The sequence below is a fragment of the Carya illinoinensis genome, chromosome 4, assembly GCF_018687715.1.
Source record: "Carya illinoinensis cultivar Pawnee chromosome 4, C.illinoinensisPawnee_v1, whole genome shotgun sequence".
In the NCBI taxonomy this organism is placed as follows: Eukaryota; Viridiplantae; Streptophyta; class Magnoliopsida; order Fagales; family Juglandaceae; genus Carya; species Carya illinoinensis.
This window is the reverse complement of record NC_056755.1, coordinates 32064822-32080521: the sequence shown is the minus strand read 5'-3', so window position 1 is coordinate 32080521 and position 15700 is coordinate 32064822. Positions and strand designations below refer to the sequence as shown.

At 33.8% G+C, this 15700-nt stretch overlaps 1 protein-coding gene across 2 annotated transcripts; it reads right to left on the bottom strand.

Moving 5' to 3' along the window:
- Positions 1 to 8411: 8411 nt before the first annotated feature.
- LOC122307905 (mitogen-activated protein kinase kinase 2-like) lies at positions 8412 to 14501 on the bottom strand. 2 transcript variants are annotated; one of them, XM_043121026.1, is made up of 9 exons: positions 14132 to 14499; positions 13936 to 14020; positions 13026 to 13160; positions 12102 to 12326; positions 11827 to 12009; positions 11478 to 11701; positions 11027 to 11072; positions 10797 to 10896; positions 8412 to 8908 (listed from the first exon to the last, which is right to left on the bottom strand). In XM_043121026.1, the coding sequence occupies exons 1-8, from the start codon at positions 14206 to 14208 to the stop codon at positions 10807 to 10809; spliced, it is 1065 nt and encodes a 354-aa protein (XP_042976960.1). In that variant the 5' UTR covers positions 14209 to 14499; the 3' UTR covers positions 8412 to 8908; positions 10797 to 10806. The 2 variants fall into 2 exon arrangements, with proteins under 2 accessions (XP_042976960.1, XP_042976961.1); XM_043121027.1 differs by lacking the exon at positions 8412 to 8908 and adding an exon at positions 9816 to 10471 and having other exon boundaries at positions 14132 to 14501.
- Between the last annotated feature and the right edge of the window lie 1199 nt (positions 14502 to 15700).

Here is a 15700-nt window from a genome sequence, read left to right as displayed (position 1 = left end):
ACATTATGCAATATTCACAGCGGATAATTTTTTTTCTTTAGCAATACTATGCACCAAATTGAAAATATCCCAAATGCTTAAAACATACTTCATACATAAAGACCCATTGAATAGATCACAACACTAGTCCAAAATGGTTATGATCCAAAAAGTACTAAAGATGCAACTCCATTGTACAAGTAGTAATTTACGTTAACTACTATATTAACATTGACGTCGCACCGTCGCTTAGTCAACTGTGTCTAGTTGATCAACTCCTGATTCTCCTTCAGGTCCTGTAACAAGATCTACCATTCGGGGGGAATGGTAGTTGGGACTACCAAAGTGAGATTTGATTACAAATCTCAGTAAGTTAACAAAAAAACTTCCACACAAGCTAATGATGCATGGATGACAGTAAAAGCATAAATGTATAATCAAATTCATAAGTAATTAAAGCATAACTTGGCGTACAACATAGCATAATTGACATAACTTAAATTGAAACATGAACTGAACTTGACTTGACATGAACTTGATCTGAAACTTGACTTAGTATGAACTTGCTTTGAAACTTGAATTAACATGAAAAATACATACTCCATAGTTGTTGTGGCCCCATGTATTCTACGTGTAAATACATACTCCACAGTTATTGTGGCCCCATGTATTCTACACAAACTTGACTTAACATGAAAAATACATACTCCACAGTTGTTGTGGCTCCATGTATTCTACGTGTAAATACATACTCCACAGTTGTTGTGGCCCCATGTATTCTACGGAAACTTATTCTTTAACTGCTTAAATACATACTCCACAGTTGTTGTGGCCCCATGTATTCTACGTGTCACAATTGCTGTGTCTCACGTAGTGTATGCGCCATAATTACTGTGACCCCATACATAAGTAATCAAGATGAAACGTGACTGGAATACGAAATGACTGAAGCCCTGACGTAACATAACGTGACTTGAACATAACTTAAAATACATGACCAACTTGAGATAGAAATATTTCGTAACATGGCATAACATATAATAGACAACATATTTAACATGACATACTTGCAACAGTGAATATTACATGACTTGACATACATGTAATAGATGGCATACTTAGCATGACGTACTTGTAAGGTACAGTAATACATGACAGAATATATTATGTAACAGATAAAAAATTGATGACAGAATAAATTCTGTATAATAGACAATTACGTGATAACTTGGCATGGCATGACATATATGATAACACATATACATACACTGTAGTTCTTTTACTTAGCACACATACACAGTAGACTGCTAGTAAGTTAAAAGCTAACTTACCTCGATCTCCGCGTTTCTTATAAAACTTCAAGTGCGATCACGAGGAACTGTAATTAGTGATTCTAAAAGTTAGAACTAAATCACTAAAAATTTGAAATATGAAAAATACTAACTTAAAGAGTAAAATTTTCATTTTACTCTCTACATGTGGGAAAATGACCATTTTACCCATAACTTAAGGATTTTGCATATTAACTCCAAAAGTTTTCAAAATTTACATTTCTCATGTAAATTTTGTCCTAAATTTAAATATCAACTCAGAAAAATTTAAAACAAAACACAACTATGAAGAACATACTATGGCCGAAACATCCATAGGTCATTTCCCTTGATTTTTGTTGCAATTCCTTCCAACTTCAAAACTCATGCTTAAACCAAAATTTTGCAACAAGCATCTTCCAATCTTAAGTTCAAAACCATATTTAAAACATCCATTTAGAAAAAGCTAATAATTAACACCAAACTTTTTTGTAAAAAGATCCAAGCACTTGAATCACAAGTTTTGACCTTAAATCAAAACATCTCCAAGAATTTCAAAAATCAAATCTTACTTCTAACATATTCATAATATCATCCTAACATCAACCATGCTTTAAATCATCAAACTAAAGTTACCAAAATCACAAAATAACATTTGGAGTTTTTCGTTTTACACTTAGTCCAAAAACAGAAACTTTTTCCTCAACTAGTTTTGATAAATCTCTTGATCTATGACTTATAAATATATGATCTTCAAACCAAACCATCACATGGTTTAAAAAGATGTCATAAAATATATATAAGCTTCTAATTCAAGATCACATGGTTAGAAATTAACCAAAACATAAATTTAGCCAAGAATATCCACACTTTGGCTTATTTGAATATCTCTTTGCATAAAATTTCATATCTTTGAAACTAACACCAAATATCTTCAAAATAATAATATAACATGTATATAAGATGCTTAAGATCCTCCAATATAATTATCAAAGTCATTGGAATAGGTTTAGACCACCAAAGAGTTAAACTTTCTTAAAACAGAAACTGTTTTTCTTCTTCCAGTTTCTAAGTTTCTAAATCTAAGAAAATCTTTTATCAAAACCTTTAATCATGCAAAAATCCTCAACCAATAGTCACATATACATGTTAACAATACTCCATAAAAATTTCGGACCAATATCTATCCATTAGCTTGGTCAAAAACTCAAAACTATAACATATTCTCCAATTTATCTCCCAGAATGACCTTTCTATAGTTTACACAATATTTGACTGACCAAATGATTTTCAAATGGGACAAATAAGATATCCATGTAAACTAGACTCAAAAAGGAACAACTTATATGAAGGAGACTTTATGATAAAACACTTACAAAAACTTCGAAATGGGTGTACAAAAAATCTCCTAAAAGCTGTCCTAGAGAGAGTGTTTGATATTCTTTCAATGGAAAGTGTAAATGAAGATAATTTCGTGGGGAGAGGTGGCTGGAGATACTATGGATGAGATATGGAAGAGATGAGACTGGAGTTGAAAGTTGAGTGTAGTTTTCTCCTACCCAAAAAAAATCTATAAATGATTATTTTATAATATTCTATCCAATAATATCTATAAAAAAATCAACTTAAGATATTTTTATCTAATAATATCTATCAACTCAAAATATTTTTACCCAATAATATTCACGAAAATTACCTCAAGATATTTCTTTTTATCCAATAATATCTACAGTTTTGAACAGACGTTTTGTCCGAAAATATGAAAAAATGTTATTGCGCCATAAGACTTTAAATAATCCTCCGAGTCTAATGGCACAAACCATAATATATTTTGACACTTCTAACTATCTCCAATAATCAAAAATACACTTATGATACCATAGTAAATAATAACACTAACTATATAGTTAGACAAAAACCTATACGATTAATGGATTCGTGAAAACTTATGAGGTTTTCACGAGGTTCCTAAAGTTAATAGAAATTTCACAATTGAATTTCTAGCGGGCTGTTACACAAACCTTCTTTAAAACCCCAAATTGATGCACATTTGGTTAAGGCCCAAGAAATTGAGCCACCTTTGCAAGGCTTCTGGAAGAAGTTTCCCCCTGCCATGGCTGACTAAACACTACCCAAAACAGCCCCAAGTTGTACTTGATGTGAAGGCCAAGGCCACCTCATCACCACCCCTCACTCGACAGTCCGAGGGCAGAAAACCATGGGCTCGTTTTGCCCTTTGCTTTGGCTAACACAACCATCACTCAAGTGTCATTCATTACACTATCATCACCCCCTCAGTTGTGTAAGAAGGCATCCAAGTGCATTCCCTTTCATTTCATCCATCTACAACACTTTTCTTGGAGAGAAACCTAAGGGTTCTCTCAGACAGTTTTCATGAGTCACCTTGCAACCCCTTTTTAAAGCTTTTGTAAGTATTTTCTCACAAAGTTACCTTCACAAGAGTTGTTCCTCTTTGAGTCTAATTTCTTTGGATATCTTTTTTGTTGATTTTCATGGTCATTCTATTGGTAAAACATTGTTTTAAACTTGGAAAGATTATTATAAGTGATAAACTGGACAATGCTTGTTATTTTGGTATTTTTGAACAAGCTACTGGAAGGACCTTGGTCTGATTTTTCTATGTAGTGTAGTTAACATATATATATATATATATATATATAATTTGGATGAGTATTTGTTATATGTTATAAGCTTTGATGAAATTTCTTCTTAGATCTAAATCGTTGGGAACTAGAAGGAGTAAAACAATTTTTGTTTTGTGAAAGCTTCAATCGTTTGTAGTAAAATCATGCTACAATGGCTTTGATATTTTTATAGGATGATCATAAATATTTGATCTACATGTTAGGATGTCAGTTTGAAGATTTTTAGTATTCTTTTAAAGATTTAATTTTTTATGCATAAAGAGACTCGGTTAGGTCACAAATTTGAGGTTTTCAGGCATACGGATGTTTTGATGCAAATATGGCCATGTGATCTTGAGTTTAATGTTTGATCTACTCTAGGACATGATTTTTAACCATTTTATGTTGTTGGTTTGTGATTTTTGTCATGTTCTTTGATCAAAAACCAAATTGTAAGCCATTTGGTTTTGAAAGTGTTGAAGCCAAAAGTTTGGTGTTAGATCTTGTAATTTTGTGATGTTTGCTTGATGGTTCAAAGCATGATAATTATTATATGTATGTTATGAATATATTGGAAGTGTATTTTTGAAATTTTAGAGTTATTGGAAATATTTTAAAAAGAAACAAAACCTTGAGAATCAAAGAGTATGTTTTAGTTAAAGCTTGAAGCTTTGTTTTAAAAAGATTTTTGTGATTTTTGTAAAGTGAGGTTTGTTGGTTGATCTTGTATGATTTTTTAAATATAGGATGTGATCATCCATTTCATAATATTTCGATTTTAAGCATGAGGAATGAGGCTAATAGACTTGCAACAAAATCAAGAGTTTTTGCCTTTGAAGATTTCTGCCTTTGTGTGTTTGTGATAGTTGTGATGTGTTTTGAATTTTTATAATTATATATTTAGATTTAGGACAAAATTTACATGAGAAATATGAATTTTGATGAGTTTAGTATATAGGATGAAAAATCCTTAAGTTAGAGGTAAAATTGTCATTTTCTCACATGTAGAAGGTAAAATGATAATTTTATTCTAAGATGGTATTTTTATGTTTCTAAGTTATTAGTGATGAAGTTTTTAACATTTAGAAATACTTACTTATAATTTCTCGTGTTTTCATGCATTTTTCTCCATAACGCAAGTCACTGTAAGTTAACTTCTAACTTACAGTCAAATTGCTATATATGTTTGTTGGTAAGTGAAATATTGTTTATGTACTTATGATACCATATATGTCATACTATATTATGTCACTACATATTTATCTGTTACATATGATATTTTATCATGAAATATTTATTTGTTACACAATATATTCTACCACATAATATTTATCTATTACAAGTTATGCCAGTCACATGATGTTTATATGTTGCATGTTATGCAATGTTATGAAATGTTTGTCTGTCACATGTTATGCCATGTTATGAAATGTTTGTCTATTTCATGTTACGTCATGTCATATAGCTCATGAATATGTCATGTTATATTACGTTAAATCATTTATCCTTTTATTTCATGTCACGTTATGTCTCGAGTATAGTTTGTGTAACTCGAAAACAGTTTGTGTAATTCGAGAATTGTTTTTCCAAGTCAAATCAAGTTTATTTACTTTTATCACAATCCTAAGAATTTGGATGTGGTAATATCCTAATGGAACTCATTTATTCATGTTGGATTGTCTAAACTAGTGTGAAATTCACTGGGTTGACAAGGTAAAGATCAACAGGCTTCAAATGGGGCCTAATTAACTAGTCACCACAGCAAAGTCAAGCATTAATGCAAATGGCACTACCCACATTTTAATTTCATATTATACGTTTTTGTGTTAGTGCAAATACATGACACAAAATACATACATTACGTGTTCCACAACAAGTGCAGATACCTGTGAACTGACATGTATGTTAACGCACTCACAACTAGTGCAAATATCTATACTGTGATGGGGTAATTGGTAGAGACACACAAATCAAGGGAAATCTTGTAGCACTCATATGTTCACGATTATTAATCACGTCTATGTATTGAACAAGATTACAAGTTCATGTATTTGACATTCATGTTTATGTTCATGTTATTCAATGTTCAATTCAGTTCATATTCAGTTTCAGTCAGTTCACGTTCAGTACAAGTTCATGTTACGTTAAATTCATGTTCAGGTCAGTTCACGTCATGTAAAGTTCAGTCTATGCTCAAGTTCAAGTCATGTCAGTTTATGTTATGTTATATGTCAAGTCACGTCATGCTTATGAGAAAAACTTCAAACAAATTGGGTGCTATTTTTTCACTTTATACCAGTCAATACAATTTCAACACATATAAGACTTGTGTGTTATAGTGTGTGCGACTTAAGTGAATTGCAACCCACCTCTTCTCTCTTCTCTCTCCACGCCCTCTCCTCTTTCTCTTCTCCATTTTCCCTTTCTCTTCTCTCCCCAGTGCCCTCTCATCTTTCTCCTCTCCCCTTTTCCATTTTCCCTTTTTGTTGGGACAAGACATCGAGTCCAAATCTCACAGCTAGGAAGACATAGTTTGGTAGTTTGGTAATGGAGAAGTTTCACTTCATAATCTGTTGCCATATTCAAAATCTTGACATAGACTAAGATTTAGGAGTTTTGTTCCAAAAATCACTTGGATTACAACATTGGAAACATCATTTATTATTTATAAAATGGCAGGAAACAAATTCAGTAACACAAATTTGTGAAAAACAAATTGTAAAATAAAAATGGTAGAGAACAAATTCACTAACACATGAATTTGGCACTGATTTTATAAACAATAAAATTGCAAAATTTAAAAAAAAAAAAAAATCAATGCAACACTTGTCACTACAACAATGGCAGACTTCATTGCAAAAAATCAATACCCAAAACATTCACCCACCCAACCCCACCAAAACAATTCATTTAGTCAAAACCTCTAACCAACAAAATCCATACTACTAAGAAACATTCACCCAAAAATTTCATACCCAAAACATTCACCCACCTAGCACTTGATTTGACTCTTCGACCTTCAGGCTCTCTCAAGTTGGGATCATATGTCCCTCGTGCCCTAGTTGGAACTGTATAGATGTCCCTTAGGCACTGAGGGCTTTCTAGTTCTCACATTTTAGAGAGAGGGGGGAGGGAGGGAGCTGGGCAATGCAGGGTGGGGGGAGGAGGAGAGAGAGAGAGAGAGATTGGGCTGGAATTTCTTAAAGAAATTAGAAATTGTCTACATTTGAATTTATTGTTTAGTTTCCTATAATTTATGCGTGCCAGCTTTTTATTTGTGGTGTAAAATAGGGTATTTCACCTATTGGGCTGGTAGCTTCTCTCCATGATTATTTGTGATTATGATTATGCATCCACGTCTTTACTGTCATGCATGCATTCGTAAACTGTATGTTAAGGCTTCTTATTAACTTGCTTAAATTTATACTCAAATCTCACCGTAATAATCTCAACTACCATTCCTCACCCCTAAAAACAATGGTAAGCAATATGCCAAAATCAAGAGATGGAGCGAAACCTGGCCAATTAGAGGAGGTCGATTAAACAGTGTCAACACGACGTAGAGCTCATGGTCTCCATGATTAGGTTTATATATAGCATTATGGCTTCCCTAGTCGGGTTACGCAAGTTGCTCGACGACTAGCCCAGTAGTTTTATTTTGGTGATTATACTTAAGGAGCTCTTACCTCCCATACCTCTGAGATCACATATGTTTTGGACTTGTGTTGTAATCATGGATATGTATCATTTTCATATTTTATGTAATATGTTTAAGAATCATTTAGGATGTTATTAGTTTGATACATAGTATTGTTCAAAGAAAAAAAAAAAGTATCTATTGCATATTGCTAGATGCAATACTAAGTGCATTGCATATCTAACTGTCATAAATGAGAACAAGTAACCTTATGCTGTATATTCCGACGCTTTAGATATTTGTCCGATCCCAAACCGAATTTAGAGACGTCACACCAAACATTGCCAATGTTATAAGAATTCAAATTCCCTCGTTTTGAGTGTCATCTTCGAATATGTATAAAAGCATCCTATTCAAACTCAACAACAATCTTTTCAGTCATTCCCTAAATAAATCATTAACCACAGAAGAGTTCATTAAGTAATCTCCTTCTAGTTTTTGTGCATCTGGGATTCTCTCCTAGAGAATAGTATAGCATGCCTGGGTTATCTGTTTCTGCTCTTCACCAGGTTTCCATCCTATTAAGTTACTTCCGGTGTGTTTTCAGGTTTCTGGTTTTCCTAATCCCTCAGACCGATGGTAAGATTTTTCTGCCCATCTTAGCTCTTCTGGTATCATACTATAGATTTCAATTGTTCATACGGAAAGGTTTGGGAATTCAATTTCTTTTTCGGTAGATCACGCCCAATGGGAGGTCATATACAAATTCCACTACCATCTTTCGGTAATCATGCTCCCAAAAAGAGTTTAACAATAAGGAAACTCCACCTTTTTCCCTAGTTTTTGCTCCACAACCACATTCCTTGCTCCTCAAAACAAAGAACCGTCACATACATACATACATACATACATACATACATAAGCTGTTCCATCATTTTTCCCTTTTCCACCCTAGAGCCTGGGGTCCAATTCTTGCTTACGAATGCATAATGCACGAAAGACAGCTTCTAATAATGAAATCACAAGATTCAAATACAAGCTGATGAAAGCTCCAGACAGAAAACTAAGAACTATTCTCAGGTACACAATATTCTGAGATATCTCGGTGAGGAATCCAAATACTGCCTTTCCTTGCAAGCATAAAGAATCAAGTATATCGCATGCTTGCCATTCCTTAAGAATACCTCGTTGCTTGCCAGTAAAATGAGCTCAAGAATCCCCTTATTACAGTCGCACTAACTATATTGAAATCGTTCAACAGGTCTTCAAAACTTCTGGCAAGCTGTTTTCCTTCAACTCTCAAGTTTTTATATGATAGACGTTTTCAGGTTGGAACTCTACCAAAGTAAAGAATTATAAATGTTAGTCACATATCACATGTCAACTCGGATTCATAAATAAAGAAACAAATAAGAGAACTAGAAAGGAAGCAGGTGCTCAAGCACACCTAGGCAGCCTACATCCAGGGTAAGCTAGTGCTAAAAGCAGAATAGTTTATGCTAGTTTTTCAAACATCTCTTTTTTTTTGGGGGCAGAGGATCTACTAAACTGGGAGCCACACATCATGGAGAACTTGAACATATAACGTATCGGTATTGTGAAACTTGGGAACTAAAAGATTATCTATGTAATTCATGTAAGTTTTCACATCCAATGCAGTCAGCCATAATTCATAAAATCTTAACCATTATTGATAAATTCAATCATCAGTACCGTTTAATACTTGTACAGGTTAGTTCACAATTTTAAGTAAAGCTTGGTTTTGGGATTTTGTAACCCCCCAAGCTTTCTTTTTGTAACCCCCAGTTCCAATCGCCTTATAGCTTTCTTTAAGATTTAAGACAAAATTGGTAAAGTTACATAATCCCCGCATAAAATGGAGGTGGTTTCAAACCAAGCCTTGTCTTTAATTTTAACAATAAAAACTGTCAGATTACGGGGTAGTCATCATGTTTTCCCTTTAGTCTCTAAACAGAGGGCGAGTCAACATGTACCTCAAAGTGGTGCTAAATGTCAACATAAGAGAGTTCAACCCCAGTTTTCACCTGTCTTTAAACCATTAGGCTGCAAATGGGTGCCAGCCCCACCTTTTTTAATGACTTATATACCGCCAACATCACCCACCATCCCTTTCTCAAACCTTTACCCATCACCAAATCTCTTTTAATTTCCAAGACCCCATCATGATGTCCAGATGTCCACTTCCACTCCCACCATTTCACCAAACACCAGGGGCAAGTGGTCTTACTTCATGTATAACGTTTCACACTAGAAATTATAAGTTTCAGAAATTACAAAAGCTCACAATCTGAATAAATATCTAAATTACAAGACATTGAATATTAACACATCCAGATAAAATATTAATGCAAAAAATAAAAGAACCTCTCATGGCAATAACACAGGCATTCCTTAGTCTCAAAGTTACTTTGCATCCTTAAATGCCCCTTCTCACAACACTCAGTAGCCCAAAAATTTTTAATCAGCCAATGATTAGTTCCATCAGTATTACTACAATATCCAACTGAATGGAAGGCAAGCCCAAGGTAGTAGCAGCACATTAACTGTGCTTAGAATAATGCCACATTCGAGGCACTGGCTGCATCCAGCTTTCAGGCCTCTCTCAACTGCTAAAGAGTTCCGTAGCCCTAATTTGCCAGTCTGATTTGCCTTGTTGAAAGATGCAAGGCTATGCTTTTTTAGGCTTGCAGGAAAACGCTTGCAGCCTTTTCCTTGTTAAACGCTTTTTTTGCCATATATGTATAGAAAACACCATCATTTCATTGGTTTCTTTGTCCAGACGCAACTATGAGCTGGTTGTGTGCCCTTCTTTTGCCATCTTCAACAGATATGGACAGATGGGAGACATCATAATTTCACTGAAAGTTAAGGATTTGATCCTATAAAAAATTAAACATATTGGGTTTGATTTGAAACTACCCTCAAACTCTAGGGGAAATTTCGCCTGAATGGGAATTGGTTCCAAAAAGAAAAATAATTGCAAGAATTACAAACTCTGAAAAGAAAGCAGGAAAAGATTAATTGAATTTCATCACAAGATAGAGAAGAAACAAAATCCTACTGCTAATGACATACAGCACACATGTTTTTCAGTAATTGTCAATACAATAAAGAGTACAGCTTATCCCATTACAAGCTTAACATAGAAAGTAAAGACACTAGCACTTTCAAATTCAGCATAGAAAATCAAGATTTGGACCATACCAGATAAGTTTTACAAGGTTGCAAGTGGAGATCCTACACTGGTGAAGTAAGATGAGAGATCAACATCCAAGTCATCATACATGGTAATGAAAGGATGAGCCTGGGTTTCACAACAATAAAACACCATCAGATTTTAGAATATCACTAAAGAACATCCTACTTGATTTGTTCAACGTCGATAAATAAATAAATAAATAAAAGGATGGAAAATAGACATGGATTATGGATACCATAAGTTGATGTGCTGATGGTCTAGCTTCTGGTTCTTTCTGAACACTGAAATAAACAAAAGATCCCCAAAATAGGGATATAATCTCATGAGATCAGAAGTTGCAAACATTAAAGATAAAATGAAAACTGAATGCCAAATGTAAGCCAGGTTGGCAAACACGCCATACAATAATCATTTGGAACATAGACAAGACAAAGAAAGCTTTTCAGTTGATCACTCCAATCATTTCGGAAAGGGCAAAAATGGCAGGGAATGGAAAAAGATGTCAGGTAAGATACAATTTCTTTTGTTTGACTTTAACCACAGGCTCACTAATGCCATATAAGTACAAATGAACATCAAAGTGAACAATGGTTCCATATTCTTTTCTTCTCCACACAGATATGAATCAAAATGAAAATCCATTCAGACTTTCAAAAACTCAGCTACTGAAGCATTGTCAACTTTACCATGCAGAAATAAAAGAGCAGAACTGTGGAGAGAATTGATCTGAAGGTGCCGAAGGTGGTGGTTTCTCAACGATAGTTTCCATAAGCTCATAAAAGTTTACCCATCCTTCACCCGGCTCTGGTGGTGAATATGGGAATTGACCTGTTGCACACTCAAGCAATACTAATCCCAAACTCCAAATGTCACTTTTGTAGCCATATCTGCCTCCAACAATTCTCTCTGGCTACAGAACACATTGCAGACAAACAGCAGGAAAACTTCAGAAATAATAGGCATCATTTGTATGCTTCTTAGCATCTAGAAGGGGAAAAAAGTAATGACATTTGTAAGACTTATTAATTCACTCACAGACATATAGTTGTACGTGCCAACAAACGTATTGGCCTGCCCAGAGGTGCTTGCCAAAATTGCACTCACACCAAAGTCAGTAATCTTCACTTCCCCTATATGATTTATCAACAAATTAGAGGGTTTTAAGTCCCTGTGGATAACGTGTTTTTCTTGATGAAGATACAGCAAACCCTTCAGCACCTATATAAACGATCAAAAGGAAGAACATGAAAATAACGTGTTTTAATTAATAATAGTGATAGCTAACTTTTCAAACAAGTCATTTTCCCCACCTGCTTACAGATAGCAGCAAGATATGGCTCTGGAACTGTTTTGACTTTTTTCAGAAAATCTAATAGAGATCCACCATCCATGTACTCTAAGATGATTGAAATAGCACCATTATCATAGAAAGACTGGTAACAGACAACGACATATGGACATTGTGCCGATTGATTAATTTTCAACTCCTGAGCAATTTGCCGGCGATATACCTCATCAATACTCATTTGAATTACCTGAATGAATAAAGAAGAAATAATGAAAAAGTGAGGAGGAGAGATATCTGAGTAATAGAATATGCACAAATGTTCAGCAGGAGGTATTGTTAGTTGGTTAACGATTCTGCAAAGGCATAACGGGAAAAAAAAGATTCAGAGCCACATAAGAACAAAAAGATAATCCTTTAAAAAGCAATAAAATGGATTCAAAAAGATGGTTGGGATATAAGGACGCTTGAGAAGTGGTCTCAACCTCACTCATCTCAAAATATGAATTCAATGGTTTAGAAACCTTTTGGGCATCCATTTTTGGGTGACTATAGGTGTTTTTCTATTAAAAAAGATGTGATGTGAGGAAAAAGAAGATATTTTAGCTAGAAAAACAGAGGTCGAATGGTGAAAAGGCATAAAAACAATTTAATTTATGACTAAAGCAGGAATAGCTTTAAGAACTATCTAATCTATTCTTTACTCACAACTGAACAAGATGGGAATTATGCATTCCCAATGCCAAGACAACAACAATGCTCAATGCATTACCTCGCACGGAGAGAGCTATTAAAAATTATGAAAATTGTAGAGATACTGTAAAAAATTAGAACTGAAGATCGTAATAAGAAAATAAACTTTTTTTTTATCACAAGATATTTTACTGGAAATGTTGAGCGTGAATGATGCACAAAGAAAACTAATAATATGTATTAAATTTTACACTACCTTTAATGCAAAGAACTGACCAGTCCATTTGTGTTGCACCAATTGCACAATCCCACCATTTCCTTTTCCTATGACTTTAATAGTGTCTATGTCTGCTAAACTCAACTGGTTGTCTGTTGGCTTGATAGGAGGCGGCTGAACACAGGCATTCACATGAAACACAATAATAATAATAAAATCTCGTGTAGGAATTTAATCAGAGCATAACAGATTAAAATCCACTCTTTGAAAATTTTGAAATTCACCGCTAAGATTTCAATCTATGAGATTCGGCTGGTGAATATCATTTTTCTAACTGCATCTACTGGTCAGATTGCCAGGAACGTTCATTAACTAGCCATAGTTAATTATTTTCCATCCCTGTAGACTGAAGAGTTCAAAGGAAATATTCTAACTTATGAACATTACAGTGACTTATGTATCATTTTCCAAATTAATATAAACCATGGACAGCAATAATGGTACTTTGAGAAGGTTTTGACTATTCAAATAACACTTCTTATGGGCAAGTTGGGTTCATTCTCCAGTAGTATTCTGACGATGGACACAAGAAGATTCGTCGATCAACGCTGATCCCTCAGGAGCCAAAAGCCATTACCTTTTCTCAGCAACCAAACAAGGAGAACAACAGAAACTCTGATCTAATCAGCTCTACCGGGCGGTTCTTCCCCCATTTGTAAAAATAAAATAAAAGCGATTCTTAATTTGCGCATGAAGAAGCTCAAATGCAAAACGCCCGGATTGGAAAAAAACTATAAATACACCTTTTTTTTCCTAGAATGATATTTTCCGTGCTCACATGCTACCAACATATAAAAATAAGTTTAAAAAAACCCACACAGAATTTATGGACATTGTGCTGAGAAAACCCCAAGGATTCAGAAACTGAAATCAGAAATATTCATCTTACAGCTTCAACTTCGGTCTGAGAGACAATTCGAACCCCGTCTCTGTTCACGAGCAGGTCGCCATCCATAAACGTACCGCTTTGAGTCCTATAACCGATCCAAAACTACAATTTTAGCCAACCAAAAAAAAAAAAAAAAAAAAAACAAGAAAAAGGAAAAAAATATTACAATACAATCGCGAGAAAGAGAGACACTTACAGGAACTTGGCCAAGGAGACCTCGTCGGGGGGAGGGAGAGTAAGTTTGAGATTAGGAATTAAGTTTCCCTTCTTCATTATGGCTAAGCTTACTAATTCGAAGCCTATCGCCTGAACTGAATGATTGGCAAGCTTTTAGGGTTTCACACACACACACACACACACTGAGAGAGAGAGAGATGTAGGAGTGAATTGGTGTGATGATGAATGATTAAAAAACGAAAAAAAAAAAAAAAAAAAAAGAGAAATAAATAAACAGAGACAGGGGTGAGGAGGGGCCCCCTCGGGCGGGTGGGGATTGGAAGTATGGACTAGCACTAGTACTTTTCGGCAAAGACGGGCCACCATTAACACCCCGCAAGCTTCAAAGAAAGAAAAGACAAAACCCGCAAAATATAGAATAATGAAAACCTTCCCAAAGACGATGGCACTTTCGTTTACTTTTCTTGTGTTTACTTTCCAGAGCAAATTTTTTCTTTTTCTTTTTTTATTTTTTGTAATCAAAATCTCTTTAATTAATTCGAAAGTAATTTTTTTAAAAAATAAAAGTCAATGTGACTTAAGAAAGAGAGATTTGGGAGCTTTGGATTAGAAACCGATCATCCAAATTCATTTTTCCACCTGCTTTTATTGAGGAAGAAAAACTAAACGAGGCGTTTTCTTCTAAATTAAATTCAGGAACACTTTTTTCTGCACGTGGTCTGACTAGTCAGGTTATATCATCACCAACTTTACAAGAAATTATGATTATAAGGAAAATTATACTACACTCACCCCCTTTCATTTATATGATCAATGATTAAGAAAATGATTATAAATATATTAATATTTTTTATTTTTAAAAAATATTTAAAATAAAAATTAAAAAAAATATAATTTACATTAGGGATACACTCGTAATCAAATCTCGATTACATGGTAGCACTATTCAGTTATATATAAAATAATTCTTAGTTTTTTTATTATTTTTATTATTAAAAAGTATTTTTTAAAGATATTTTGAATTTCTTAAAAAATTAATAAGAGGGTACAAAAAATTTTATATAAAAAAAAAAAAATACCATTTGTCCTTGTCGGCAGAGCATCCATAGGTGGATCCACCTGTGGACGTAACATCACTCGTATTCGTGGAAAATTCATGGCAACTTACATTTCTGCATATAATAATTTCTTCTTTCTATATCCACTCATAATATATATATATGTATATTAATATATATTCGTCCATGAATTCATAGATCGAAATTAATTAAATTGAACAATTTATATATTGTTGTTTACTAAATATCTTTAAATATTATTTATATGCATCATGATTCATGCAAATATTCATATTTATCAAAAATCCGTTTTAAAGAGATATTACAAACATAAAACAACATCGTTTTATCTATAAAGTAAATTATTTTTGAAATGTGAGACTTGGTTATTAATATCCATATTATATAACCGTACTAGTAATCGAATTCCAGTATAAATACCCACTTTGCTTGTATGAACTTTATTTTTTAGGTTAAAGGTCGAACCAAAAAAATACCTGCATGAATGCACAATAATCTCATTTACAACT

What these genes read in the sequence shown, in the direction of transcription:
- LOC122307905 (XM_043121027.1), bottom strand. Translation starts at nt 14,208, where the DNA reads ATGAAGAAGGGAAACTTAATTCCTAATCTCAAACTTACTCTCCCTCCC. An exon ending in GTCTCCTTGGCCAAGTTCCT is followed by an intron (nt 14,021 to 14,131) that starts GTAAGTGTCTCT and finishes GATCGGTTATAG; the next exon opens with GACTCAAAGCGGTACGTTTA. An exon ending in CTCAGACCGAAGTTGAAGCT is followed by an intron (nt 13,161 to 13,935) that starts GTAAGATGAATA and finishes GCCTGTGTTCAG; the next exon opens with CCGCCTCCTATCAAGCCAAC.